The sequence below is a fragment of the Lagopus leucura genome, unplaced genomic scaffold (genome assembly GCF_019238085.1).
Source record: "Lagopus leucura isolate 7727_CA_CO unplaced genomic scaffold, USGS_WTPT01 Super-Scaffold_100008, whole genome shotgun sequence".
NCBI lineage: Eukaryota > Metazoa > Chordata > Aves > Galliformes > Phasianidae > Lagopus > Lagopus leucura.
In genome coordinates, this window is record NW_024962265.1 from 33661950 (window position 1) to 33688871 (window position 26922).

Below are 26922 nucleotides of genomic sequence, written 5' to 3' on the forward strand. Positions count from 1 at the left end.
TGCTAGCAGTGGTCCATGAGAAGTCGGACCTTATCTACTTCTACAGATAGTGGAGAGCTGTGAACCCACAGCAGTGAGATTTACAAAACACAGGAGCTGAAACTGCGCAATTCAACAGTTATTGACCGGGTCCATTGTTAGGGTGCTGTATTTGTAGATCTTGTCCTTGGCAAACTTGCAAAGCAGTTTATTCCTCAGATATATCACTTATTCGCATCTGCCTTCCTCCTTTATCTTTTTTGTCTCTTCACTTCAAGGCTTCTACGATTTCCTTGTCAGAAAACAATACACATTCACTGTATAGCACGCATTTGTAATTATTAATAAAGTGTGCACTTTTGAACTGGAAATCATAACAGGAAGCATGTCTGCAGGTTGGATTGAGACAGTAAGGATAACAAAAAAAAAGAAAAACACAACTGAAAGAACTAGATAAACAACAGTAGAAAGCAGGCATAAAGAATTTTGTGCTTGCCTCAAAGGCTTCAGATGCTTTACACCAGCACTATTTTAAAAGGGTATTTTGTCTATATTTCTCCTAAACATTTGTCAAAAAATAAATTCACTTAGAGCATTTGAAGCAAAGCCTCAAATCTGTTCACATGAGAAATGCCACGATGGCATGTAGCATGCCACAGGCTTCCATTTTCATCCCTCAATTGGTTTGTACACTCTCAAAACAAAAACGTCTTCCTCCTCTACCATTTTCATCCTCTTCTTGCCATCCATCACTCACAGTGCAACACTGTAAGCAAAACTGGCACATAAGCTGTTAAAATGTTTTTTACTTCCAGGCTTCAATTGTGTTCTACTTTTTTAAAGAGGACAGTTAATAAAACTCAGATTACAGGTATCACAGAGAAGTAATGGAAGATGAGAGTTCTTGGCTTTTACATACATTGAACTGTATGTAGAACATGGACAGAAGACTGACAAATTAACCCTGCCATAATGCATTGCAGTAACACTTCCATCTTAACAATAACTTTTCCAGTTTTAGACATTACATTTTCCATTGTAAAACCACTATTTTACAGGAAAACTGGCAGTTTCCATAAAAGTTGAGTCACAAGGAAATGAAGTTTCATTTTCAGTAGGAACCTTCTGACCAATTATAACTTAATACTTAAGTGTATCCCAAAGAATAAGTCCAGAAGTCTTTGAGATAAAATATCTTGATTGGTTTGAAACAACTCTACTGGTAGGAAAATATTCCAGTGCAGAACATCTGGAAGATGTGGACACTGATTTCTAACATAATCATAGCTGAATATCACGCTGTTTGTAAGCCAACAGCTCATTAGTTGGGGGGCTGGCCCTTTGGGCACTGCAGCCCTTCAGTTTGTGCAGTACTCATCTGCTCCAAATATGAACATACCTGCTTTAGTAAATTATTCTTCCTAAAGACTAGTTGTGAGGAAACCTCTTTTCTTTCAGAAGACCACTGACATTCCACCTGAACAGCTAAATATTCCACTAAATAGAGAAGTACCAACTTAACAGACTCTAGCAATTTATCTTGTGCAATTCTAAAAGAAACAAAGCCAACAAAACGAATTTGACCTTTTTTATTTTAAGTAACACATGGACATTAATTGTGTAGAAAATCAAAACGTATACAAACTTGTACAAAATTCAGATTGTTACTGTACAAAATTTTCAAATTCAATAATATGGAAAATTGAAGCCAGGTAAGAAGAACCAAACCATTGAAAGAATTGGCTGCCAGCCATCCATTTCTTCTATTTCATGTTAACTTGTCTGCATCACATACAAAGGAAAAACAGGCTATCAGCACAAATCACAAATATTTTTGCTCTGACAATTGTAACAGTATTCCAGTTTCCTATAAACAGGTAACTGGAAAGAGAGGTAATTAAAACGTCAAAGTCAAAAAACATTCTTTGGGGTTTACTTAAAGGTGTCAATTAGTCCTAAGTACCTGAGGTTGAAGCAATGCTGGGACAGACCACAGTTCAAGTGGTTAAGGTTGCTTTTTCTAGAGAAACTGACATTAATACTAAATATGGATCTTGCCCACAGAACATCAGTACACCTGCTAAGCTGCAGAACTGCACTGACCTCTAATAGTCATCCCGGCCAAAACAAATAAAACGTGGGCAAATCAACAAACCCTGAAGCTTAGTGTCCTTTTCTCCAATTCTTTTATGTGCCACGTCAGCTTTCTTAAGAAGTAATAAGGAGTTTTTGGTAATAGGTTAAAAGTAGTAAGTAGCAAAAGCAACGGATTTTGTTACAGCACTGTGTTGTACTCAAATTCATGAAGTAGCATAATGAAATGTACCACAGTTGCCTTTAAGATACCTGGTTAAAAAAAATCAAGCAACTGAGATGTTTTGTGAGCGATAATGCTACCCCTGAATACTGCCCCAGGTCATACTGCCTCACTGCAGCAGAATATCTTGATAATAAAGACACAGGTTACACAAAAATAATTGTCTCAGTTTGAAGAGGTTGCATTAAAAAACAAACAATCAAGCAAACAAAAAAACCCATCTTCTGTAACATAATTCCTAAACATAAAGGATCTGCATTTTCAACACTGGTTTAAATATTGAAATTTTAAATTGGGATGGCAAGTTCTAAAGAGGAACTATAGTAGTGACAAGTAAAAGGATGCTACATGATATCTACAACTTTTAGAAATGTACAACCTATAAAAATAAATCATTTTACAGAACAATTTGTAGAAAACAGGTGAGAGAGATTATGTCTTGCCCCAGAAATCCTCCTTCCTCTTCTGAGCTCGTTCCAGTATCTGAGATGCAAGTGAGCTAGAGGCTGCTGAGCGAGCAGAAATCTGAGACAGCCTGTCATCTGGAGGAAGAGTAACAAGGGAAAATAAAGAAAAATTCAATATGCATTTAAAACACTGTTACGTTCATGGCAGGTTTGGAAAGCACAAACTCCAGAATTGAGATCTGCAGCCTCACCTGGGGAATTTTGACACCACTACCCAATTCTCCAAGGCATCTTTACATATAGTCTCCCTTGACAGGAGATCTCAACATCATCCCTCTGCCACTGACCTTTGTACAGACTAGACTCTTAAGAAAAACATACTCATGAAAGCAACTCGTCACTTCAAGCAAACAGGACTACCCTAGAATGCTACAACTAAAATAGCAGAACCTACACTGTCAAAATGTCCTTTTATGCCAAAACTTATTTGTGTGCAACAAACTGCTGAAAGAAATGTGTCTTCTGAAGAAAACAGGAAGTTTAGCACAACAGTAAGCAAGCTTTACAAACTTTTGAAAGGTCTTCTTTTTCAATACAAGATTCATTTCATACCCAACAGAACTTCTAAAATTAAGCAGCCTGGACCTCTCTGGCAAAGCATGACATTATATTCCTACAACAACATTTTTAAAAGGGTGCCATAGCTCTGTAAAGATGCTCTCTAAAAAAAAAAAAAAAAATCTCAATTACATTAATTCTCTTGCAATGGATTACAAAAATTGTAGCACTGCTTCTCAGCCCTGTCACCAGGAAACAACAAAGATTCCATAACTAAACCCTAATAGGATCTGTTCTTTGTCAGTGTGCCAATAATTTTTCAGTGGCATCTGCTAATCTTTGAAATCCAGTGAAAACAGCCCAAAACAGACTTAAACGCTACACACAACAACTATATTCCCATGTATGAGAAAACTGCTGACTGTACTTGTGCAATCAGGCACATCATTGGAATAACTCCTGGGTTTGTATGTACATCAAAAAATACCAGCATACAAAATATCTGGCACACTGCAACGCTTCTGAAAGCTCAGACATCATTACTCAGGTCACAGTAAAAGAAGTTAAAAAAACAAAAGGTATTTGCAGCACTTAAACTGCGAACAGAAAAGCTTGTGGGAAGCTGCAGAGTACAATAGGATATTGCATGTTTTATGTAGATACACAGATGCTCGGCTGAACCATCTGCACAACCCACACATTTTCCAGCCAAATGCAATGACTAAAACAGAGAATCGGCCCGAACCTTGGTTAAAACCAAGGAGAGAACCAACGTAAGGGGTATAAAAAAGAGCGTGTGTTTATTCTGGGGTATACTTATAAATAGCTTACTGTCAGATGTAATCTCACTCTGCCCATGCTCTGAACCAAAGGCAGGCGATTGCAAGTAGCACAGCACCAAACACCAAATGCCCTGCTATGAAATGATGTGAAGTGGCCCAGATTATTGAAGCTACAGAGCCTCTGGTTGATTCATAATACTACAAGAGTTTATTTGGGGCTGCTCACAGAAGGGCCAAGAAGATGCACTGGTGGCCCACACACATACCATCTGCTCCTCCAGAGTAACTTTATAGTAAATGGAAAAAAAGGCCAAAACAGCAATCAGAGTAGCAGGATGCCACAAGTATCCCTAATGCAAGGAGCGGAGGAATAGGTGTGAAAATCAGAGGAATAGGTGTGAAGTCAGAGGAATCATTTTATGTATGCCATATACTTGCTGGTAAAGTTTCAAGCACATGTGGTACCTTTTAAGTTGCACCCGTAATTACTGAAGCTGCAACCTGAGCTGTGTTCATTTTGAAGCTTGCTTCTGTTGCTACCAACACAAAGATTTAAAAAAAAAATGTGTGGGGAGGAAATGATTTAGGTATGGAATTGAGCAAGCTATATTAAGCATACCGAACCGCAATGGTTTGTTTGATTTTCAGCTGTGTTCATAATGTTTGTTTATGCTGGAACATAACTTCGTGCTCTTACTTCACATTACTGGGATGAACATTTTTAATTTTCTTTCTGTGAAGCCAAGAGGTATTTATGCACTACCAGTATATTATAACTACCTGTATAATAAACCAGTAGTAGACCTCTCACATTAGTGCAAAAGTTGAAGTCAATCCAGATAACACAGACATGATATGCAATAATATTTTGTGGTTATAAATACCTTCATTGTTGTAGTTTCTTTCCTGAAGAGGTAGCTGGAAAGATCTCATTTTCGGATTCCCAATATTTCCTAAGAGCAAAAAGTCATGTTGCTTTTTAGAATAATTTCTAAGTAGGCAAAGGATTTCATTTCAGAACGTTCTAAAATGTTAGAATATTATTACTTTCATCAACATCAGTCTTCCAAATAACAAATATGCCAAAAACTGCATGAAACCCATTTACTTGAGGCTGAGGTAAAATTTATTCCATTGTGTTCTCCCCGCCTGTCTTTCATAGACACTGTAACAGTTACTTCGTGAACAGCACTCCAGGTGCACAGATAAAACACAGCACCAGTTCTAACTCTTTGCAGGGAAATTCTCTGGATTCCACCAATCCACTTAACCTGACCAGTACTTGCTCCATTCTAGAATGGAAATTTTACTTCAGTCTAACAAATCTTTATAACACAAGGACCAAGAATTGTGGGACTACTGTGATCAGCTACTGAAAGCCTTACCACAAGGGCAATGTAAGCAGATAAGCTTTATTCTGACTAAGGGGTAAAGGACTCTGCTTTATCTAATGTGCCTTCAACGGTTGCTAAACATCTCTGAAATGCTCCAGCACAAATTCCTCCTAAGCAAAGAATTTTCACTGAAGAATCAAAAACACCGTTTGCGTGACTTTCCTCAATACCCCATAACTTTTTAATAATTGTTTTGTTTCCAAGTTCTGCAGAAATAGTTAAGGAGCTTATTTCTCAGAAATTCATCACCTCTGCAATATAACGACATGCTCTAAAGGTTTTGTTCCACATCTCTGTTGGTTGCTCCAACTGGATGGACTTACACAGTTGTAGCCTAATGATTAAATATTACAACTGTCTGTGGTAAACCAAATAGTTCTCATAGTAAGTGGGTACTTACTGATACTAATAGAACAGAATTAGACAACAAACCACAGAATAGAATTATATTAGTGGAGTCTGAAACTAAGGTGGATAGTCACGCACACCTTTCCTTCAGATCCTCAGTAAGACGAAACATACTAGTATAATTTTTTCTTTATAAACTCCTCTTTGTAAAGTTAGTAAGCAAGCTCAGCACTCCCTTGGCCTGAATATTGCAAGGTAGCTATTTCCATCTTGTGACATTCTTTAACACAGCCAGTTAATAAACAATACACACCGTTATGCTGGAATTCAGGATCCTTGAGAGTCCCTTGAATACGAGGAGAGGGACTCCAACAAGGCACAGGGTGGTTTTTGGTTGACATCAGCACAGGAGGTGTAGAGGACTGCTCTTGATATGCTGAGTTAACAGCAACTGTCTCACCAGAAACACCGTTAGGATGCCACTGATCCTGCCTAAGTGGCAGAAGATCCACAGTTCCCAGCCCAGCAGGTGGCGAGGTAAGGAGTGAAACAGCTTTCACTTCTGCTTCAGGCTAAAACACAATAGAGAAGGAATCATAGAATAGTTTAGACTGGAAGGGACCTCAAGGATTCTCAAGTGGCAAAGGAAAAAAAAAAGCACTTCATATACACTAACAGCCTTCCAATACATTCCTTCACATTTGCAGCTAATGTTTTAATGGGAAAATGAACAACTCCTGGTTACAATTCTTTTTTCCCTTTACACTGAGTAGAAATAGCCAAAATGGAGCTCATCTAATCTTACTCCTTTGTTTGATTAAAAAAACACATATTTTTTATTCAGACATCAGCCCTTTTAGTCACAGATGCTGAAATTTTACAATAGCAAATGACAACTCAAGAAGAAAAATTAAGTTACTGTTCAGAATTACTTTAGAAGGATGCTCCTAAAAAGCATTACACTAAGCTCCTTTTCTCACTCACCCGGAAGGACCTTCTTTGTGAAGCCTCTCTTGCACCTTGCTTCGCTAAGGAATGCTCTGTTCCTAAACTTCTCATTCTCTGCCGTGAAGATGAAGACTTGAATTTAGGAGGAGACACTAGAACTGCACCTCCTATTGTAGTGGAGAAGATAAAAAATGCAAACTTGCTGAACTAATTCATACATATCTGTTTTTCTTTAGTTCTTGATTTTGTATTCAAAAGTCTCTATTACCAACAGCAGGCGTAGTGAGATCATGATGAGTTCTCTGAACTCGGCCAAGTGCTCTCAGCTGCGGAGTAGGAAGTCTGCCACCAGGCTCCGAGGATACAGAAGAAGAATCTGACACAGCTGCAGGAGAATTCAACAGGCAGGTATTCTCACTGCAAAAATGAGAGATGATTCCAGGATTAATTAAGGTGTTGGGCATCCTGCATTCAAACGTTTTGCTACTAATACATTCCTACAACAAAGGCAAGTCAGATAGGGCCATAAAGCACCAACATCCTGTAGCTAGAATATCTGTTTGCAATGGGGAACCCTGAATTCCAGCCTCTGAGCCTCAGTTTCTGTTGCACTGGGTTGTTTTTTTTTAAATGTAACACATAAACAGTCTCAAGCTTCAAATTCAGGCTGCCTGTTTCCCACTATACTTTGAACACTTTGCTGTGCAGAAGCACAGATCTCACCCAGAATAACTTGGAACCTGACTGCTAATAGTCACCTCAGAAGTTGGAATGTGGGTTTACCTTTTCAGTCAATGTTACAGAACCGAAACCAAACACAATGGGCAATACAACATGCTTAGGTAGTGTGATAATGATGGCCAAAGTTACTCAGATTTAAATACATGCCAAGCTAACAGACTGCTCAACCAAAAATTTTACAAAAAGTTTACAAAAGTTGCACAGTAGAAAGCCAGAGATGTCAATAACCAGATATATTAAGGATCCTTCACCAGACAAATACAGTTATACACACTGTACTATGCACACAGAATTGACCTCTTTTTATTCTAAATTCCCCTACACATCTTGCCCATTTGGGCTCACTGGTGATTTCTGGATGCTAGTAAATTCTCCTAAGTCCTCTATCTTTGCCCATGAGTTTTCTTCAGAAAAAATGCAGACACGTAAGAACAAGATTAGAATGTCCTTCATCCTTTCAGCACTACATTGTCAACCTGAAGCAAACTGGGCTTTGATTTTCACTACACTTTGCTACTGTGCAATGAACAGACTCTTCTGATAGGCCTACACTGCAAATTTTAAAGCTTTTGGAAAAATTCATTCCAATTTTCCACACTTCTATACAAATTACAACTTAAGTCTTGCAAGCTAGAAATCCAGTATTCCTAGTGATGGATCCATTTCCATCATCCAGCTCAGTGTTCTGAGGTTTCCTGTCCATTATCTAACTACTAAAAACCAAACCAGAGTCACACTGAATTATACTTGCATAAGTAAGTCTGCATTTAAAACAAAAATAACTTAATTTACACATTTCTGAGATGTTAGAGGAAAAAAATATATATGCCACAAGAATGTTCAGTTTTACCCTTCAATTTTGTTATCTTCATTTATACCCTTATTGTTTTTTTCTGAATTCTGTGTCACAACTGCAGCTTGCTCATTTTCTTTTTCTTCTTCTTCTCTTGATTGTTGACTCTCTTCTTCTTCAGTGCCTTCTTGTTCACCCCAAACTAAACGTCTTTTGACTGGAACAGTTGGTGCATCTGACAGGTCTTTCTTCTCAGTGACATCCTGGTGAGACTCTTCTCTGGAGCCAGGTTGCTGCAGCACTTTTGGCTTTGGTGCTGTCTCCTTTTCAGAAACTCTGGGTAACAAAGAAAGCACTGTTTTATACCACTGATTTGCATAACACATACTGTGCATCTATACAGAGCACATTCATCCAGTTCAGTCCTCTGTAATAAATACAGCTCAGACACTAAAAAGTAGTAGAGTTAACATAATGTATACGTACTGAGACTTTAAATGATGATTAAACTATTTTCAAACTAGACTGAAATCTCTGAACTACCACTTCAAAAAAATGGACTGTAAAATTAGTGCACTATTTCCAAACTGAAAATAATAAAATTATCCTAACACACTTCATTTGGGAAATAGCTGTCTGTACATTTCAGTAAAACACTACTTCTGAATTTTCCTTGCAAAATATTTATTAATCTACCTGGTATTCAAACAACGGATCATTCCAGTTTATAAGCCTACATCTCAGAAGTAACCTGTGTCTAAGATTCAACCATCAGATTATTAATTAATCTCAACAAAGAACAATGACAAAATCTGAGCAGGCAAAATATATTTCATATCATTCCAATTGAAAGAGGAACATTACTTCAGTATGATTCAAAGATAAATTTCTCCGTACTTGACAAGACTAAGGTTGCCACACTAAATATGCATTTGTGGTTAACCATAAAGGAGTAGCATTTCTCTTCTTTTAGAAGACATGACTATTCCTCATTTTAAATTGGAGCTTATATCAACCGATGCATCTGTGAAACAGTAAATGCCCACATCAGTTCCAGAAAATTTACATTTAGTCTAACAAGAGAGATCTCAAAGCTATGCTAAGCCAATCTAAAGCATTTTGCCCTGTGTTCAGAGCTGCAGAACAAAATGTAGAACTGACTCCCTTACCCAGCAAGATCTAGTGCTCTGATGTCACTGCTGATGCCTTCTTCAGAACTGGAATTTGAGGATACATCCCACAGACTGTTATTATCAGACAGGAGCTGGTTGAGATGGTACCGAGAGAAGTGTGTTCCCTCTATTCGTTGCCTGTAAGCCTTTGCTCTTGCTCGAAGTTCTCTCACCTGCACACCAAGGCTACATAAGCTGCGTGCCAATTTAAAGTTGACTTACATCTTACTACCAAGTACTCACATTAGCTAATAGCAGCTAAAAGAGAAAGGCAAGTTACTCATAACTTGCAGTCGCCCACAGAGCAAACACTGCATGCTGCAGTAAATGCAACAAGAGAAAAGCAAGAACAACAGAAATTTGTGTTTAGCAAGCATATTTGAGCCATTAAGCCAAAGCAAAATTATCAATTACTCATTCAGTGAGCACAAAAAGTTATGCAGCGGCTATGAACAAGCTTAGTACTGGATTCTAGTTTTTCCATCAGTGTTCAGGCACAACACAGTGCTCCAAACTTCAGAACAAGAACTTAGATGCAACAAACCTCCATATACCACATGGAATTTAGGGGGTTTTGTGATGCCTAAAGAGAGGAATACAGAATTAATTCAAAATTCCTTAATTTTCTCTCAACATTGTATTACCATTGTAAATTGATCAGAATCTAAGTAACAAACCAAGTACACAGCTCTATGCTGCCTCCCTGAGATTCAGTAAAAAGCTGTAAAACAAACACATCAACAATGCCATTACACCAGTTTTCACTGAGCTTGAGGAAACTACATTTCTAGGCCTTAACATGTAAAAATACATTTGCTGTATATTAATCTGTATTTCAAATCAACACACCTATGTGCATGTGTAATACCAAGTTCATAAACTGTGAACACTGTACCTGTCTCTTGCTACACTGATCGCATCTCAGTGAGGAGCTCATGACTACATGAGATCTCTTGGTACTACTGTATATAAGTCATAACATCAAAATCATTCCTTCTAGGTTAGCAGTAACTACATGAATGAGATGTAAAACTGTTAAAATGTCAGCTTTGGTTTCAAAAAGTAAAAATTGCAAACCCTCTCTTCAGGTATGATACAGTTGAAATTACACTGGTTAAATACTGTTTGAACACTCCCTTTCTTCCATCTTTTGAACACAATTTAAAGAGCAAGAATACAAAACAGCAATAAAAGTTTACTTTTATTTTGAAATTGATTCAAAAGAAGTTCTTGATATTGTAAGAATTTTGCTTCACTACAAGTGGTTCACAGGAATTATGCATTTCATCAAACAGAAGGGAAGCAATACTGATGCCTCCTTTAGTACATTTTCTTTTTTTTTTTAATTTCATGATAGGTTTAAAGTCCTTCCTGCAAAGAAGGGGAAGAAGTGGGCCAAGTTCCACAAATCCCACTAAAAAGTAATTGGATACAGAAGATGAATATCCACTCAGCCTGTGCCAGCTAATATCCCAATAGTTGACCCATTAAACTTCCAAAGAGTAGTCAATTAAAAATATATACTTGTCATTTTACAAAGAGAATTTAAAGGTGCGAGTGATTTACTGGATTATTCACTTTAAATAGCAGAACGATAAATTAATTATGATAGTCACAACAGAAGGAATACAAAACCAGAGCAACAGGACACTGCAGGGGGAGGAAGAATACTATGTCTCCAATGAGTTGTGAAGAAGTACAAAGGACAACCGACTCCTTCAGCAACTCAGCAGGCAGCGTTGTCTCAGCAGGACACTGGCCCCAGAGAGTCCTAATGTGATTATGAACTGTCCGCATTAATTTTTCAAAAGCATAATTCAAAGAGATCTTTTCATTCTACTGCTGAAAAGCAGCCCTTAATAATATATTATAGCGTAGCAGTTTAGCAGTAATCACTACAGCTAAGGTCACACCAGGACTCTATTGCATTCCTTGCTTGTTTGAGCTCAAAACTTCAGTCTATGTTTCGGACCCAAAGTTATCTATGTAAGGTCTCAACTGGGAAAGCAGACTGGAGCAGCCAGAGCAAGCCATCATCTGATCACACTACAGAGAAATGTTCTGTAGGCACCTTCAGCAGGCATGAGCCTCAAAGAGCAATTAGAGATAATGGTTAAGATGGAGCCCTGCAGAACAGTCATGTCAGTGCATTAGTATGGGAGTGGGTATGGAATCATTTAGAAACCAGAACAACTGTTAAGAAACTGGTAGGGTAGTAGCCTGTACTGTGAATAGCCAAAGTATTTCTGCTGCCTTCAGTAAAAGTGATTAGCTTAGCAGTTCTTCCAAGTTATACATTCCTGGAACAACCTGCAGTAATATACTCCTCAAACAGCTACATTCTTTCCTGTATCTCAGTAGTGAAGGAAATATTTTATTCAGTTCTACTAATTCAGACACGCTGGATTTCATCCTGTAATTCAAACTCATTCAAAGGAATTAAAAATAATAGTAAGAATAATAAAGCACGGCAAAGGATCTACCAGAATTTTTCTTCTTGTATTAATAGAGGTTTTAATAATTAATCTTGGTTTTCTCCCAGCCTATCTGTACAACCGGAAAATTCCAAGCTTTAAGCTTGTTGTCTGCTTCCACTGTGCCAAAAAAACCCTTCTTTTTGAGAGTGATAAACCCAGGAGATTTATATAGAAATGCTAACAAGGCAGTTGCAATAAATAAAAAAAAAAGATTACATAGAAAATCCCACCAAGTAACACATTTGCACAAGCTAAACATTATTGTTTGTCTTCCAGACAAACTAGTGTGATATGCCCACACACATCTGAATCAAAGTGTAACAGAGGAAAAATTCAGGTAATTCCAATTCTAAAAGTCTCTGCTATATGAAGTCATACTGAGACGTAATGTAAGTATGTATATATTAAAAATGTGTACATTATATATACTAGTAATCCATAAAGCATTCGTTATCATATTAAAATTTGGTTCTTCCAGCTACCTGGCACAACTCCTTCACTTAGAAGGTCCCAAAAATCCAAACATTCTTTGAATTCTTCATGCAGTGACCATTTTCCTGTTTTTCTGCATTTCTTGTCAGCAAGAAAATCTCCATCATAAAGCCAGATACATCCAAAACACACATCCTTAAATGTGTGAAATTCTTCATTTCCAGTGCACTCTAATTAAATGTTATATATTTATATATAAAAAGGATCCTGCCTGGTAAAGCATAACACCCGAAGCTGGTAACAGCTCCAGTTTCAAAAATTACTGACACAACATCCAGTCTCCAGACAAAAGCCCTAGATGCCAGAAGAATTATATATTGTACAGAAACTTTCTGCATGCTGCTTTACAGTCAGGCTGCATGCAGGAGCTTGGCTTATTCTACAGCCTTAGTGATGGTTGGTGTTAATCTAACACATACATCAGTGTTCATCAAAATTAAAATACTTGTTGCTTTTAGTTCTCCAACATCTTACACAGCTGTTTTTGCATAATGGATTGTCTGATTATATATATATATATATATATATAATAACTGCTTCAATATATATACATTTTTGCCTAAGAAGAAAAGTAAAATGACTTGCTTGATCAAGTCTAGTAAGACAACACAGAATTGAAAGCTAACACACTATTGCTTTTTCTAGGGAATGCTACTTGCTAAAGCTCAAAGCCCAACACTCTAGAGTGAATCACTCCAGTTCTGCCTTCCACGTCAGCTTGATCCTTACAAGACAATTCACATTTTACAAGTATTTGCCATATATTTAGAAGCACATCGTATCTCAAGAAGACTCCCTCTATCAGATGAGCAAAGCTTAAGTCAATTTAGTGAAATTTGACAGTTGCAGAACTAGCTCTAACAGTTTCTTACATACTGCTAAAGGTTTTGTGAGGAGTGGCTGAGGGAGCTGGGACTGTTCAGTCTGGAGAAGAGGAGGCTCTGGGGAGACCCTACTACTCTCCACAACTGACTGAAAGGAGGCTGTGGTGAGGTGGGGGTTGGCATCTTCTCCCAGGTAACACTAAGAGAATGAGAGGTAATGGCCTCAAGTTGTGCCAGAAGAGGTTCAGGTTGGATATCAGGAAAAATTTATTCTCAGAAAGGGCAGTGAGACATTGGCACAGGCTGCCCAGGGAGGTGGTGGAGTCACTGTCCCTGGAGGTGTTCAAGCAATGTGGAGACATAGCACTGAGGGACATGGTTAGTGGGCATGGTAGTGACGGGCTGTGGTTGGATGAGGTGATCTTAATGGTCTTTTCCAACCTTAATGATTTTATTCTGTTCTATTCTCAGTAAACCTGCTAAGAAATACTATGCTCCTGAAGCTGCTGAGCATTTTCAGACTGTCAAATGAGTTACCATGGGGTATAATACTGATTGTAGTTGAATTAACTAAAAGAAAATACTCAGATACAGTGAAACTTGCCGGAGAAATCTGTATTTTATATTGTATATGACTGAATTTAGCCAACTGCTTTGAATAAATTCATCTTGGCAGGTGACAGAGTTCAGCTGTCAAACAGACTTAAGCTGATACATGTATTGGTCTTTTCTTCTTATTCTCTTGAAAACTGCTACCACCTAATTCAACATATTTTAAAATTCTGCTGGGTTGAAAATCAACACTGCAATTATCAGTTGAAAAGGCCCTGTTCTGAGTGATTCTGATTTGTAAGGAAAACATTTTCTCCTGTATTTTCCACATCATGTTAATTAATTTACTTTTTAAATCACACTGTCACTTATTTTTTCTTACTACTGTCTTGTCAGAATCTAACCCTCTTTGCAGTCACCTGGGGAAGCCTGAGTTGTTAGCATTACAATGTCAAACCACAGTTCTTTTAACATACAAGAAACATACTACAAACCATATTCAGGTCTCTGATTTTTTTTTTATTTTTTTTAAAAGCACTCACCTGATTGGGGACTTTACTCCTAATACGAGACCAAGCTCCATCTTTGTAGAAATACTGGGCTGGGGACAAGAATTTTGACCTGTACTCAGTGTTCATCTTCCTAAGACATCAAAAATAAAGAGGAGAAAATAGAAAGAATTATCCTCGATATCCAGAAGATGCCTTTTTATAAGTTACATCAACAATAAAAAGCATTCTTGCACTTAAATCCCAGTGCTGATATGAAAACTCTTTTGAAACACAGCTCACTCACAGCAACGCAACCAGGAAAGACATGAAAAGCTCCTTCAGTTGGTAATTATTCCTGATTTGTTTTTCCTACCAGCACTTCTGTCGGAAGCTTTTGTCCTCTCAGCAAATCAGAAGAACACAGTAACACACATAGGGCTCAATTACTTTGATATAAAATGAAATACCTTGCTTTACATCATAGATGAAGGTGCATTTAAGTAAAATGCCTGGTTTGGCACTAACACAGCCAGGATACTTCCTTCTATGAATGCTGATGTAAAGGCAATACACACTGCATACGAGCGGGGTGTGCTTTTGAAGCAGATCCATCTGACTATCAGAACAATGTTCAGTATTAATTCACCTATTTCCTCCTGTTTGGGATTTTCAGAAGCATACAGTGTTCCTAAAGACAGTCATTTCCCCTTCTGACACACACACACACACACACACAGAAAAATGAGCATCATCTAACCTCAAGCAATGCTACTAGTCCTTTAACCACTGAACTGTGGATTGATTAGCTCAAATCTTGAGTTTTTTTCTTTCTAATCTTGCTTTAAAACATTGCTAACTTTATTTTTGTATACTCAATATCAAATGAATAAAAACTTTTTTCAGTCCTTCAGAAAAAGATCATGGATCATCAGAGAATAAAACGCACCTTGTGAAAATAAAAGTATCAGGGGAAAAAAATTATTCAGAACTTCTTTCTGTATGTCTCTTTTTTGTAACTCACAGAATTTCTTGTTTTATTCACAAAACCAATTGATTAGCTCAAACACACATCCATGCCGTGCCTCAGTCCCAGTAGTTCTGTATCACAGGCAGGTCACACAATGCAGGTTGCATACAAAGTGCAAGTCTTGCCTGCATGCTGAGAACTTGCACATTTTCCTCAATTGTTTGCCCAGTCATTGTTTTGGAAACTTTTGTTTTTGTTCTACCACACTGAAAGCTTAAGAGGCAGAAATCTGTCTTTAAATGGGCAGAATATTATCAAGAATTTTTCACAGAATTTTACACTTAAAAAAAGTCAACTAAATGATCTAAAATGTCAAGGAACCACAAAATCCAAAGAATTTAAGGTTTCAAGTGCATTATATCCACATGCTTTTTCTCAAAGTGATATTACCCCACAGTACCTTTAGTGATCATTTTGCCCACCTCCAATCTAATGCCTTGACATTGCCAGAAAATTATATGAATGAAAGCAGTCACTGGGAGATATACGAAGCATGAAGATAAAAACAGATTTCTGCATTTTTAAACTTGCATCCATTCTGGGCTTTTATTACACTGACAGATCTCAGATGTGTGGAAAATGGGAATAGGATTTCCGTTTTTACAGAGAAGGCATGTGGCAGAAGAAAAAGATGCTTAGACATCTCTCAGCAATATACAACGCTGCTTACTTTCAGTGCTTATCATATTACCCATACAGGACAAATTTCTTTACTGCCTTTTACTTCATGTGTTTACTTGCACTCCTCTATGGGACAGATGGTGGTATGGAACAGAAACAGACGACATCAGGCACAATCAAAACAGTTTTAAGGCGTGTAGAGCAAGCACTAGAGAGCTGTTTGCAAGGTGACTACAACTTCCAAAGCACGCACTGAAAGCACAGTAGCAGCACTACAGCAATTTAATTTCGCTCATGTTAAATTTATTTATTTATAATCATATTATTCTTGTACCAGGAGGCTTAACTGAAGCAGCAGTGTTTAAATGCATCCACTTCCACTGCCTGGAGAAAAAGATGCAAATTCACACCAGGATTTTTAGGTACCACAGGAAGCTCAGCCCCTGTGTTGCAGGGGAAAGACACCACATTTACTCTTGTGACAACAGGACTCCACAGTTAAAGGTCATCATCCACCATTCTAAACAGGCAGTTGCACACCTACTCACAAGGCAGGTTTTCTCATTTTATACATACCCACGATTTGTATGTAAAGAAAGGGGCTTTTGACTGATATGCTGCTTATTTTTTCGTTTAGGGTGTTTCTGCTCTGATTTCCTTTGTTTTGATGCATCTTCTGCTGGCTTTTGTAACAGTTCTTCCCTCTTAGTCTGAGGCAAAGATAATTTTAAAAAGTGTATTAGCTAACAAACTGAAAACCCTCCTATTCCCTCTGACACCAAACTTTTGCAAACAGTTGATTGTTATTTTAAAATATTAACTCTTTCAGATATTAAAAAGAAGCTAGCATATTACATTCCTCTGTTAATACCAAAATAAATCACCAGAATGCCAAAGCTACGATTCTGAGTGCAACGTTCTCTTAGTTACACATGATGTATTTTGCACATTTCACCAAAAGAACTTAACATGAAACAGAAATAAAAGAGTATCATACCCCTGCATTGAACCTGGAGTTAACATGTGAATTTCTGGAATGTATAATTTAAATAAATAACTCAATGATGCTCTCAGTCTTATAGTGAGGCAATGGAAACTATTTTATAATAAACAAAAATGAAAACTTTTCATTTGCTGCCATTCTGTTTTTGGAAGGGTCAGACTGATTCGTTCAGCTTTCACAGCAAAGATTTTTTTTCTTCCTGCTTATGTTATGCCCTTGGAAATCTCAAGTATTCTTTCTGATTCTACTGGAGATCTTTACAGAAATTCTTCAAATTCAAGAAAACCCAAATGAAAAAAAAGGGAAAAAAAACCCCAAAGCATCACAAAATCTCATTTTTTTTCCCCTAAGATATTCATCAAAGTGAATACATGGGTATAAACCAAAAGTGTTTTGAGCACTTCTGCCATACATCATTCCTCATGTCTTCTTTTTCTGACACTTTCACTTTATCAGTTCTCTTGGGAAAACATAATCTGAATTTCCAATACCAGAAGCAAAGAAACACTTCCTGAAATCTTCCTGCCCTTCAGGCTGTCTTCACATCTGCTACAAGAGGCAAAAGAGCACATAATGTCTGTCCCTCTCAAATGAGATTTAAAGCACCAGAAAAGCCTAGGTTCTAAATGATAAAGCCTCCAAGCTGACAATCATCTTTAAGAACCTCAAGAGTACCAACATCTTAAACTGAGCCAAGGCACTCCATGTCAAACACATTTTACTTGGCAACAGTCCTAGTGAACATCTTGTTTTACAAAAACTCTCTTTTATTGAGATCACAGATGTGTGCTGAAGAGACTCACAGGTGGCCCTTCTACCTCATGCATAAGGTCCCATTACAGCCCTCTGTTTGCCTTTCAACTCACAATCAAAGAATCACTGAACCGCTTGGGTTGGAAGGGACCTCAAAGATCACCAAGCTCCAACTCCCCTGCCACAGGCAGGGCCACCAACCCCCAGATCTGGTACTAGACCAGGCTGCCCAGGGCTCCATCTGACCTGGCCTCGAACACCTCCAGGGATCATAGAATCACAAGGTTGGAAACAGCCTATAAGATCATCCAGTCCAGCCGTCTCCCCATCACCACTGCCACCACAAGCACTAAGCCACATCACGCAGCACGTCATCCAGACGCCTCTTGAGCACTGCCAGGGACAGCGACTCCACCACCTCCCTGGGCAGCCATTCCAGTGCCTGACCACTCTCTGAGAGAAAAAGTTCTTCCTTATGTCCAACCTAAACCTCCTCTGATACAACTTGCGGCCATTACCCCGTGTCCTGCTCGTTGCCTGGGAGAAGAGGCCAAATCCTCTTCACCACAACCTCCCTTAAGGAGGCTGTAGAGCGCAATGAGGTCTCCCCTGAGCCTCCTCTTCTCCAGACTCCTCCCTCAGCCGCTCCTCATAAGATTTGTGCTCCAGACCCCTCACCAGTTTCATGGAGCGGACACGCTCCACAGCCTCCTCTCTGGAGCATCCACAGCCTCTCTGGGCAGCCTGTGCCAGCACCTCACCACTCTCTGCACATCACTGGAAAGAACTTCCCCAACATTCGAAAAGACGATAGCAAAGATAAACTAATGATAACTCTTCCTCCATCTTCCTTTACACTACAACTGTTGTCTAAAAATCAGTTTCATCTGTGTTTACACATTTTTTTCTTTGTTTTTAATCCACACACTGTCTGACCTACCCAAAAAGTTCCAGACCTTCTCCCACCCAGCCCTGCTGATAACTAAGAGACTGCACTGGTAGCAATGAAAGAATGAACAGGAGAATTAGAAAGTTTCAATTAAAAAATAAAATAAAATTGAAAATTCAAATTAAGGTGGCAGTTCAAGGGGGAAAAAAAAAAAAAAAACTTTGTAAATAGAAAAAAAGCATTACAGAAACTGCTATTGCAAAGAGAGCTGTAACAGTGTTACTCCCAGTCCACCACAGCAAAACTACTATTGCCTGAGACCAGACTCATTAACAACTATAAAATGTAACTTTAGAAAATGTTTAAAACCCATTCCCATATTACCGAAAAAAACTATCAAAACTATTAAACAATATATACGTCTTTCTTTTAGGGAAATATTTACTTGCTCACAAACCAGAAATTCTTTCTCTTCTGTAGATTTCTCTTGAGGACCCTTAGCAGCAGGAGAACCTTTGAAATTTCTCACATTTTCAGTTTCAGAAGTAATTGCAGGAGATTTAAATGGAGGTACAGATTTAGTCACATTGTAAAGAGCCTTCAGGAGAGAGGGGGGAAAAAAAAAAGAACAGTAATATCAGCATTGTGATTTGCTTTAACTTAAGCTAAATGTTCAAAATCAGTTAACCAATTCACACAGATGTACTCACAAATCAGCAGAGAGGCAGCCATGCGTAAATACACAACATGTGCAGACTAACTTCTAGGACAAACTGAAGACAAACTTATTTTCAAAAACATTCATTACAGGAGGTAGAATCAGGTTAGGTTAGACCTGTGCTCAAATACTATTCTTACTGAACTCCATTAACAGAAGTTACTTTTATTTGGGAAAGTTTATTTGGGGGAATGCTGCAGTTCAGACTTTCATAAAAGATCTTTTCTTTTTCAAATAGAAATGCCAGAGAACTTCCGCAGAGTCCTCAGTACATGCCCTGTCCTAAGTAACAACTGTTCTTCAATTTAGAACTGGATGCTTCGGGTTTGGTGGTTTTACCTAGGCAGTTTTCCAACCACCACTGCATTTATTGTAAGGCAAGGCACAGAGTTGGCCCAATGTGTCTTCTGGTGTCATTCCTTCACAGGGTGTTGAGAGTTAAAAGACGATGCCACATGTCACATATGGCACACATTTTCCTCAGCTTTACTACGTGAGTTTAGGTCAGACTTCTAACCGAACTTGGATAACTTGGTCACTTCCACAGAACTTTCTTTGAGAGATAATACTGTCATGATTCAATACCCAGCCGTGCTTTCCATCATCTCAACAGCAATCAGAAGAAAAACAGATTGTTAATATTTTAATTTTTAATCATGACATTGTAGCCTTAAGCTTAGAAGCTGAAGTTAAATAGAGGTTAGAAAAAATCTAAGTATATTTATCTAAGCATTTACAGTACTTACAACTTATTCTTAGGATTTCCTATTCTCTATAATCTGTGTGGAAAAAAAGTTTGCTATTTTAGTTTCTACGTTCTTTCCTCTGAAATAGCACAGTATTCACAAGCATCAAACTGACATTCTGGGACCAGACTCTTCCTCAACCAGTCTATACTATTTCCATGCTTATCAGTGAATTTTCTTTGCATGAGGGACTGCTGGGAAACAGGTATCTCAAAGCATGCCCACCTGCTTGGCACCGCAACAAAAAAAGTCAGGAACGGCTTTTGGAGGAATTATTCCTAGTTATCATATATTGCCTTTGAAAGCTGCTACTAAGCCAATCTGCAACCTGTAGATAAAACCAGAGATAGCACTATCTGTAGTAATCCTATTAGTGCACATGTTTCTTTTGAGGAAACAGAAGACAGGATAGAAATTCTCTTTTACAACAAAGTTTAGAAATCCAAATTCTGCAGGAAAGCCTACACTGTAAGAGGGCCAAAAGATAGACTGGATCTCCTCATTCTGACCTCAGTAACAATACATGGAAAACCCAAAGCAGTCTTGCAGTCAGAATTATTCTTTATGGCCAGATTAGAAATAGCAGTATTTTCAGTCCTACAAAGTCCAAAAATGGATGAGATGCATCGAAACGCCACAAGGGTCTTTTATAATCAGGAGATTCCACTTCTACATATAAGCAGTTCTCCTGAAAGAAAACTACAGCTGAATAACTACAGAGTTGCCTTTTGGGGCCTAGGAGCATATGTGCACACAGATTGAGAGCAAGAAACTATGGTAACCCGAAAAAGATCATGAGCATAAATACCGAAACCTGCATGATTTCAGTGGCAAGATGTTATTCTAACATTGAACACCTGAACATTCCTGTGCTGATTAGCTACATACTAAACATAAAAACTATGAAAATAAAAAGTAATACTTAAGAGCACCTAAAGTTAATTCATGAAAATTGAAGAAAATGGTCTTTGAAAGAGCTGAATACAACCAGGAAGGAGATGATCAAGTAGTAGACAATGAAAATTCATGGGGAAACATGTAACCATATTGCACATCTATAGATGGTAAAGGAGGTGGAAAAAAATATACATAACAGCATGCCAGCTTATGAAAGGAAAGAGGAAGAAGAAAGAGAGGGGAAGAAAAAAGGAAAGAGGGGAAAATAAGCAACTTATAACATAAAAGAAATTATTCATCTACTTTTCGAAACTTCTTTGAGTTACCTCTTCAGCTGCAAGTATTGGTGACTTTTCCTGAGGACTCTTCCAAACAAATTGACTTTGATATTCAGAATTTCTAGGGAAAGTACTTAAATGGGGAATATTCATGCCTGTTTTCCTCTGAAGGACTCTGTGAAGCTGACAACATGAAAAAGCAGAAAATTTTAGACCAATTGCTCCCTTCCCTACCATGTTTTGCAAGTCAGAAATCTTTTCAGTGCACATCTTGAAACCAATTTTTGTTGTTATTAATTGAATTACATGAATGCAAAGTACATTTTCTCATTTTAGTCAACAATTCCAAAAAGTCTGTAAGTCATTGGCTAAATCCTTGTTTAACTGAAATCAATCCAAACTGCACATGAACAGAAGAAGCCCTATTGATCTACATGGAACCAAAATCTGGTCTCAAAAGTAGTTCCCCCAACAGAGAAGCTGGAGTAGAAGAACATCAACATACAGAACTAAGGAGAGTTAAACAACAGAGGCTGGTGTAAGCGTATTAAATTACTGTATTAAATTACTGTAAATATCAGATGAGTAATTTTTATATCGGTCAATTAAAAAAAGTCTTCTCTTACCCCTCTGTTCACCTTTTCTGCTTCCTTTTTTGGAGGTACAAATGCTTCCTTTTGATTAGGTGGAGCTACAGGTGGTGATTTCTTCATACTATTTTCTGCAAGGGCAAGAGCAGTTTTGACTCCAGAATCTGAAGAATGTGACCGAACCTTTGGGGGGAGCCTTGGTCCTTCTGGTGTTTCAGTGTTTTCCTGATTCACATCATTACTGTGGTCTGCATGTGACTCTGCGGTCTTGAGAGCCTCTGTTTCACCTGGGTCATCCAAATCACAATCCCCTGTCCATTCAAATGACTTTGAAATCTGTGGGTTATGGTAAGGTACTCTTCTCTTCGAAATGAAGTTTGGCTCTCTTGTGATTCCTTAAAAAACAACATACTAAGCTTAACATAAGACATAATCTTGAATATATAATATTACTGTATTACAAGAAGAAACTGGAAGTTTATCATCCAGTGGAGAAAAACTATTTTCTTTGAGCAACGAGAGCCTATGAATTATGGGCACAACTGTAAAATCATGGCTTCTTTCACATCTGTAAATGCCTTTCCTTTCCACTAAAGAGGGACCGTAACATGGCACTCCAGGACCACACTGGATGAAACCTATAAATAAAATATGGCCAACAAACAATCTTCTCCAAGTTGATTCTGAGAACAGAAAAGCAGAGATGGTGGTTAATGCAGATACAGAATAATCAGTCTGCAGCCATGAAGTACCTCACAAGCATTTCTACCTACACCAGCATTATGTACCTGCTAGGCAGGTACTCACAGTGCAGGGACCACGACAGACCCTTAATACAACTGTAGATTACTAAAGAGGTACCTGAATTCATTTCCATCCTTAATCATCTTGCAGGTTTGACTTAAAACTTTTATCTCAGACTGCTGGTAACTTTTTACAGCACAAACATAAAGTAGTTCTCAAAATTCTAAAAACATCACATAGAAAGACAAGGTATCAAGTTAAAGTTTCTGACTTTTACACATGCAGATGAAAGTAAACATACCCTGACATTTTAGGACAAAGATTGAATGGCTGAACTCATTTAAAGTAGGAAATGACAATGCGGCTGTGAAGTGTGAAACTATAATGGAAAAATAATTGAAGGATTATAACTGGTTGAAAGAAACATTTTCTTGGAGGGAATGAAACTCCTGTTTTATGGGAGAAAAAAAAAAAAAAAGAAAATCAGAGTAAAACCAGACAATAGCCTGCAGTGAGAAGTACACAAAATGTCCAACAGGATACAAATGTTCAACAGGACATCCTATCCAATTTTGTCCAACTTCCAACTGCACACAGGTACTTGGAAATAACTCCAGTGGAGAAACACTGGAAAAGTTGCAAGAAAAAAACCTCAGAGCATCTGCACCTATTTTTCTGGTAGTGTTCAAGTCATTCTTAAAACTGTCAACTATGCATTTCAACAAAACCAGCAAGTGAATTAACTGCAATCTGCACAGATGGTAAAGTCCTACAAGGTGTCAAGAGAGACATTCAAAGATACACACTGTTAAGTGGCCAGAAAAAAGGTGGGAGTAAAAATGAATCAAAACATGTAAGAAAACTAAAGGAGGAGAAACTGCTGTACTGCTAACTCATAAATTTACTGCAAGGTTGGTAGTATTTGCAGTAAGTATAAAGCTTCACCACCCCACACGACTGGAGATGATTCACAACTTACAGTTTTCAACAGACGTTAATGTATTTAAATGTTCTCACATTTCAAGATTTGTGGAAATTGCTCTCTTAAATACAGGTACCCATACATACAACCATGTGTTAAGGAAAACAAGGCTAAAGAAATACATATTCTGCAGTAAGTAGAAAAAACTAGTTTTATATATAAAATAATTTTTTTTTTTTTGCAAAGTTGGTTATTGGAATGCCTTGTATCTCAGTTAAAAAAAAAAAAACAACTGTACATCCAACAGCTGGCTCTTAATTACTAGGTCATAATTTAGAGCACTTACAATAACACAGAATGAATACACTGGACTCTAATTACACATACTGCATAGCACAGTCACACTGAATTGCACAACTGTTTATTTTGTGATTTTGCTGCTCCTTTTCAAAGCACTGCAGTTGTGGTCACTCTACAGATCACTCCTATTCCTCTACTCACTATGGGTCTTTCAACCCAGATGCAATTTCATTCATTTCCTACGTTCCAATCCCACATTTTCCTGCCATATTAGCATCTGTGTATAAGGTTGAATCCTAGACTGCAGCATCACAAGCTTCACCCTTCAATGCCCATCTTTTTCTTTATTGTCTCACTTAGTGGCCCTGGGAGCCTTCCTAACAGTTTTAATTTATATTAAACTTTGACCCAAGTTAGTCTCTTCTTTAATACAAAGTTTTACTTGCTGTTTTTGTGCACCACAGGTAACCCAATGCCTCCTTTTACACACCCTGTATGGTCTAATGCATTTGTGCTTCACATTTGGGATTTAGTCGATGCCAAACATCAGAAACCACGTGTTTTTCAGGTTTTATGTAAGTAGCACTAGCATTAAAACCATCCAAAAAACATATTCCACTTTATGATAATTAAGAATATACTTTTAATTCAGTAAAGTGTCCGTACTGTGCTCACACACTCAAAGGGAACCTCTCTCAACGCCTTGCAGCTGCAGTATGCAATCACAGTATTGTAGGGTTGGAAGTGACTTCTGGAGATCACCCAGTCCAACCCCCTGCTAGAGCAGGTTCCCTAGACTGGGTTACCCTGGAAAGCATCCAGGCACTCCAAAGGAGGAGACTCCAGAGCCCGTCTAAGCAGCCTGTTCCAGCGCTCTGCCACCTTGAAAGTTAAGAAGTTTCTTCTCATGTTCAGACGGAAATTCCTGTGTTCCATTTTGTGCCTATTGCCCCCTGTCCTGCTGTTGGGCACTGCTAAAAAAAGTGCGACCCCACCTACTTGACTCCCACCCTTTAGATATTTATATGCACTGATAAGTTCTGCCTTACTCATTCTCCTCTCTGGGCTGAACAGCCCCAGGTCTCTCAGCCTTTTCTTCATAAGGGAGATGGATGCTCCAGGCCTATCATCATCTCTGTGACCCTCCATTGGACTCTCTCAAGAAGTTCCCTGTCCTTCTTGTACTGGGGAGTTCAGAACTGGACATAACATCAGGGGGGGCAGTTTGGAGGTGCTTACCCAACTGATCCGACCGAAGGCCTGCCCATGGGGACTTCTGCTCTTGGGATGGGCTACACAGCTCGGGGGTTTTCCACCTGAAGTTTCTCTTATATTCGCTCAAGCCCTGCAGCAAAGAGAGATGCCTGTCAAGCAACTGACAGCGGTCCAGCTCCTCGGCACCTACAGGTAACTCATCGCCAAGGAGAAATACAGAAAGCCGCTGCAGGATTCACTCAAACTCAGAAGGTGCTCTTCATCCTCAAAACCAAATCCCACCCAAGAACATAAACCAACGTATTAGTCTCCAAATAGCAGAAGAAGAAAAAAAAAAAAAAAAAAAAGCAAAAAAGAGCACACAAAATATTTAAACAGAGCTTTAAAAGACCTCTTCCGTGAGCACGACTGAGCTCTGCCTGTCTCCCCCTACGAGCTCCTCAGCACAAGGGTCTCCCACCCCCGCAAAGCCAGCGGCACCCGCGATCAGCTGCGGCCGCGCTCCCCGCAGCGCCGGAACCGCTGCCGCCGCCCCCACCCGCCCAACGCCCCTCAGGCCCGGCTCGTGCCGGCCCGGTTCAGTTCAGCCCGGCCAACCCGCACTCCCCGCCGGGCCCCGGGGCCTCACCCTGAAGCGCACCGGCATGGCGGCCCACAAGGCGCAGGCCCGCGGCCCTCAGCACCGCCGTTCCCTTGGCAAAGCCGCCGGCCCGAGCGAGCCTGCGCGGCGCTGCGCAGCGGGGCGGGCCCCACCGCCTCCCTCACGGCGCTGCTGGCGGGGCCGTGTTCGCAGCGTTCTCAGCAGCCCGGCTTCTCTGCTCCCTCAGCCGGGCTCCTCATCCGCCTCCTCGGGCTGATCCTCCCGCGGGGACCCTCAGCCCCTGTTAGAGTGCATGGAGTTTAAAAAAAAAAACAGAGAGGGTGTTTAGAAAAGAAAAAATAAAGTTATGATTTATTTATTGATCAAATTTGAGATTCTTAGGATCACTGAAGAAACCAGTTGCTGTGTTATCGCAGTGAGTTATTTGTGATATTTGCTCGGGTCTAGTTCAGTACCTTTTCTGTAGTAACACACAGAGTTGTTACAGACCATGCAAAGCCAGCTGGCGTGCTCCTTGTTCAGTACACAGGTTGCAGGTTTGCCCGGAATCTCTCTTCTTTGATATGTGAGGAAACGTGGCCAAAGATAATTTCAGTCTATTTTTGGAGTGTTTTGCAATTAGCCAAACGATGATGTTTGTAGATGGTTTGGAGCTGTCTGCTTTCAGAGGTTGATTCTGTAATGCAAATACATAACGTGACACCACTCCATCCTGAAATACCAGGTATTGTATTTCTTAACTGTGCCTTCCCTATTTTCATAAAATAAAGCAAAATAAATTATCCTGAATCAGTGGAATACATATTCCTCTGTATGCACTGATTGCCTTAAATTGTATTTTAACTCTCCTCCTTTCAGCTAAGAATTGTCTCTACCTGATGTGAGGAAGCTGGGATCCTTACCTGATGCTTCTTACCATGCTGACACATACTAGCTACTTTGAATTCAGTGCATATACATTAATTAATTCACAGTTGTTTAAGGTTATATAATGTAAGAATGCTAAAATGCTTACGCAGGTAAGAATATTGTCATGTGTGCTGAATAAATAATGCAATCGTCGAAATGAATCCATGTGTAGAAAAAGTCACAACATACTCACAAACTTATGGCACAGAAAAGAAGGAAAATATTGTGTCCGAAAACCTATGAAGAGGTTTCTGGAAAATAAATGAGATGGGACTGATGTAAATGTACATCCCTTGGTAATTGGTCTCTGTTATTTATTGAATCCCATTGTTAAAAAAATAGCATTAAAACTAGTGTTTCCATACAACACATTCAAATAGTTTTCAGTGCAATTCAAGTCACTTCAGATTTCCTCAACACTTGGGAGGATGACC

The 26922-nt window shown here is 38.8% G+C and overlaps 1 protein-coding gene across 3 annotated transcripts; it reads right to left on the minus strand.

Annotated features, from left to right (window-relative positions):
- Window positions 1-1552: 1552 nt before the first annotated feature.
- On the minus strand, window positions 1553-25684 carry MDM1 (Mdm1 nuclear protein). 3 transcript variants are annotated; one of them, XM_042872665.1, is made up of 15 exons: window positions 25607-25684; window positions 25003-25108; window positions 21834-22192; window positions 21256-21390; window positions 19026-19166; window positions 16500-16633; window positions 14327-14426; window positions 9984-10022; window positions 9437-9612; window positions 8325-8603; window positions 7002-7150; window positions 6770-6900; window positions 6099-6357; window positions 4928-4996; window positions 1553-2838 (listed from the first exon to the last, which is right to left on the minus strand). In XM_042872665.1, exons 1-15 carry the CDS (start codon window positions 25622-25624, stop codon window positions 2729-2731), a joined length of 2205 nt encoding a protein of 734 aa, XP_042728599.1. In that variant the 5' UTR covers window positions 25625-25684; the 3' UTR covers window positions 1553-2728. The 3 variants fall into 3 exon arrangements, with proteins under 3 accessions (XP_042728599.1, XP_042728598.1, XP_042728600.1); XM_042872664.1 differs by having other exon boundaries at window positions 19014-19166; XM_042872666.1 differs by lacking the exon at window positions 9984-10022 and having other exon boundaries at window positions 19014-19166.
- Window positions 25685-26922: the final 1238 nt, after the last annotated feature.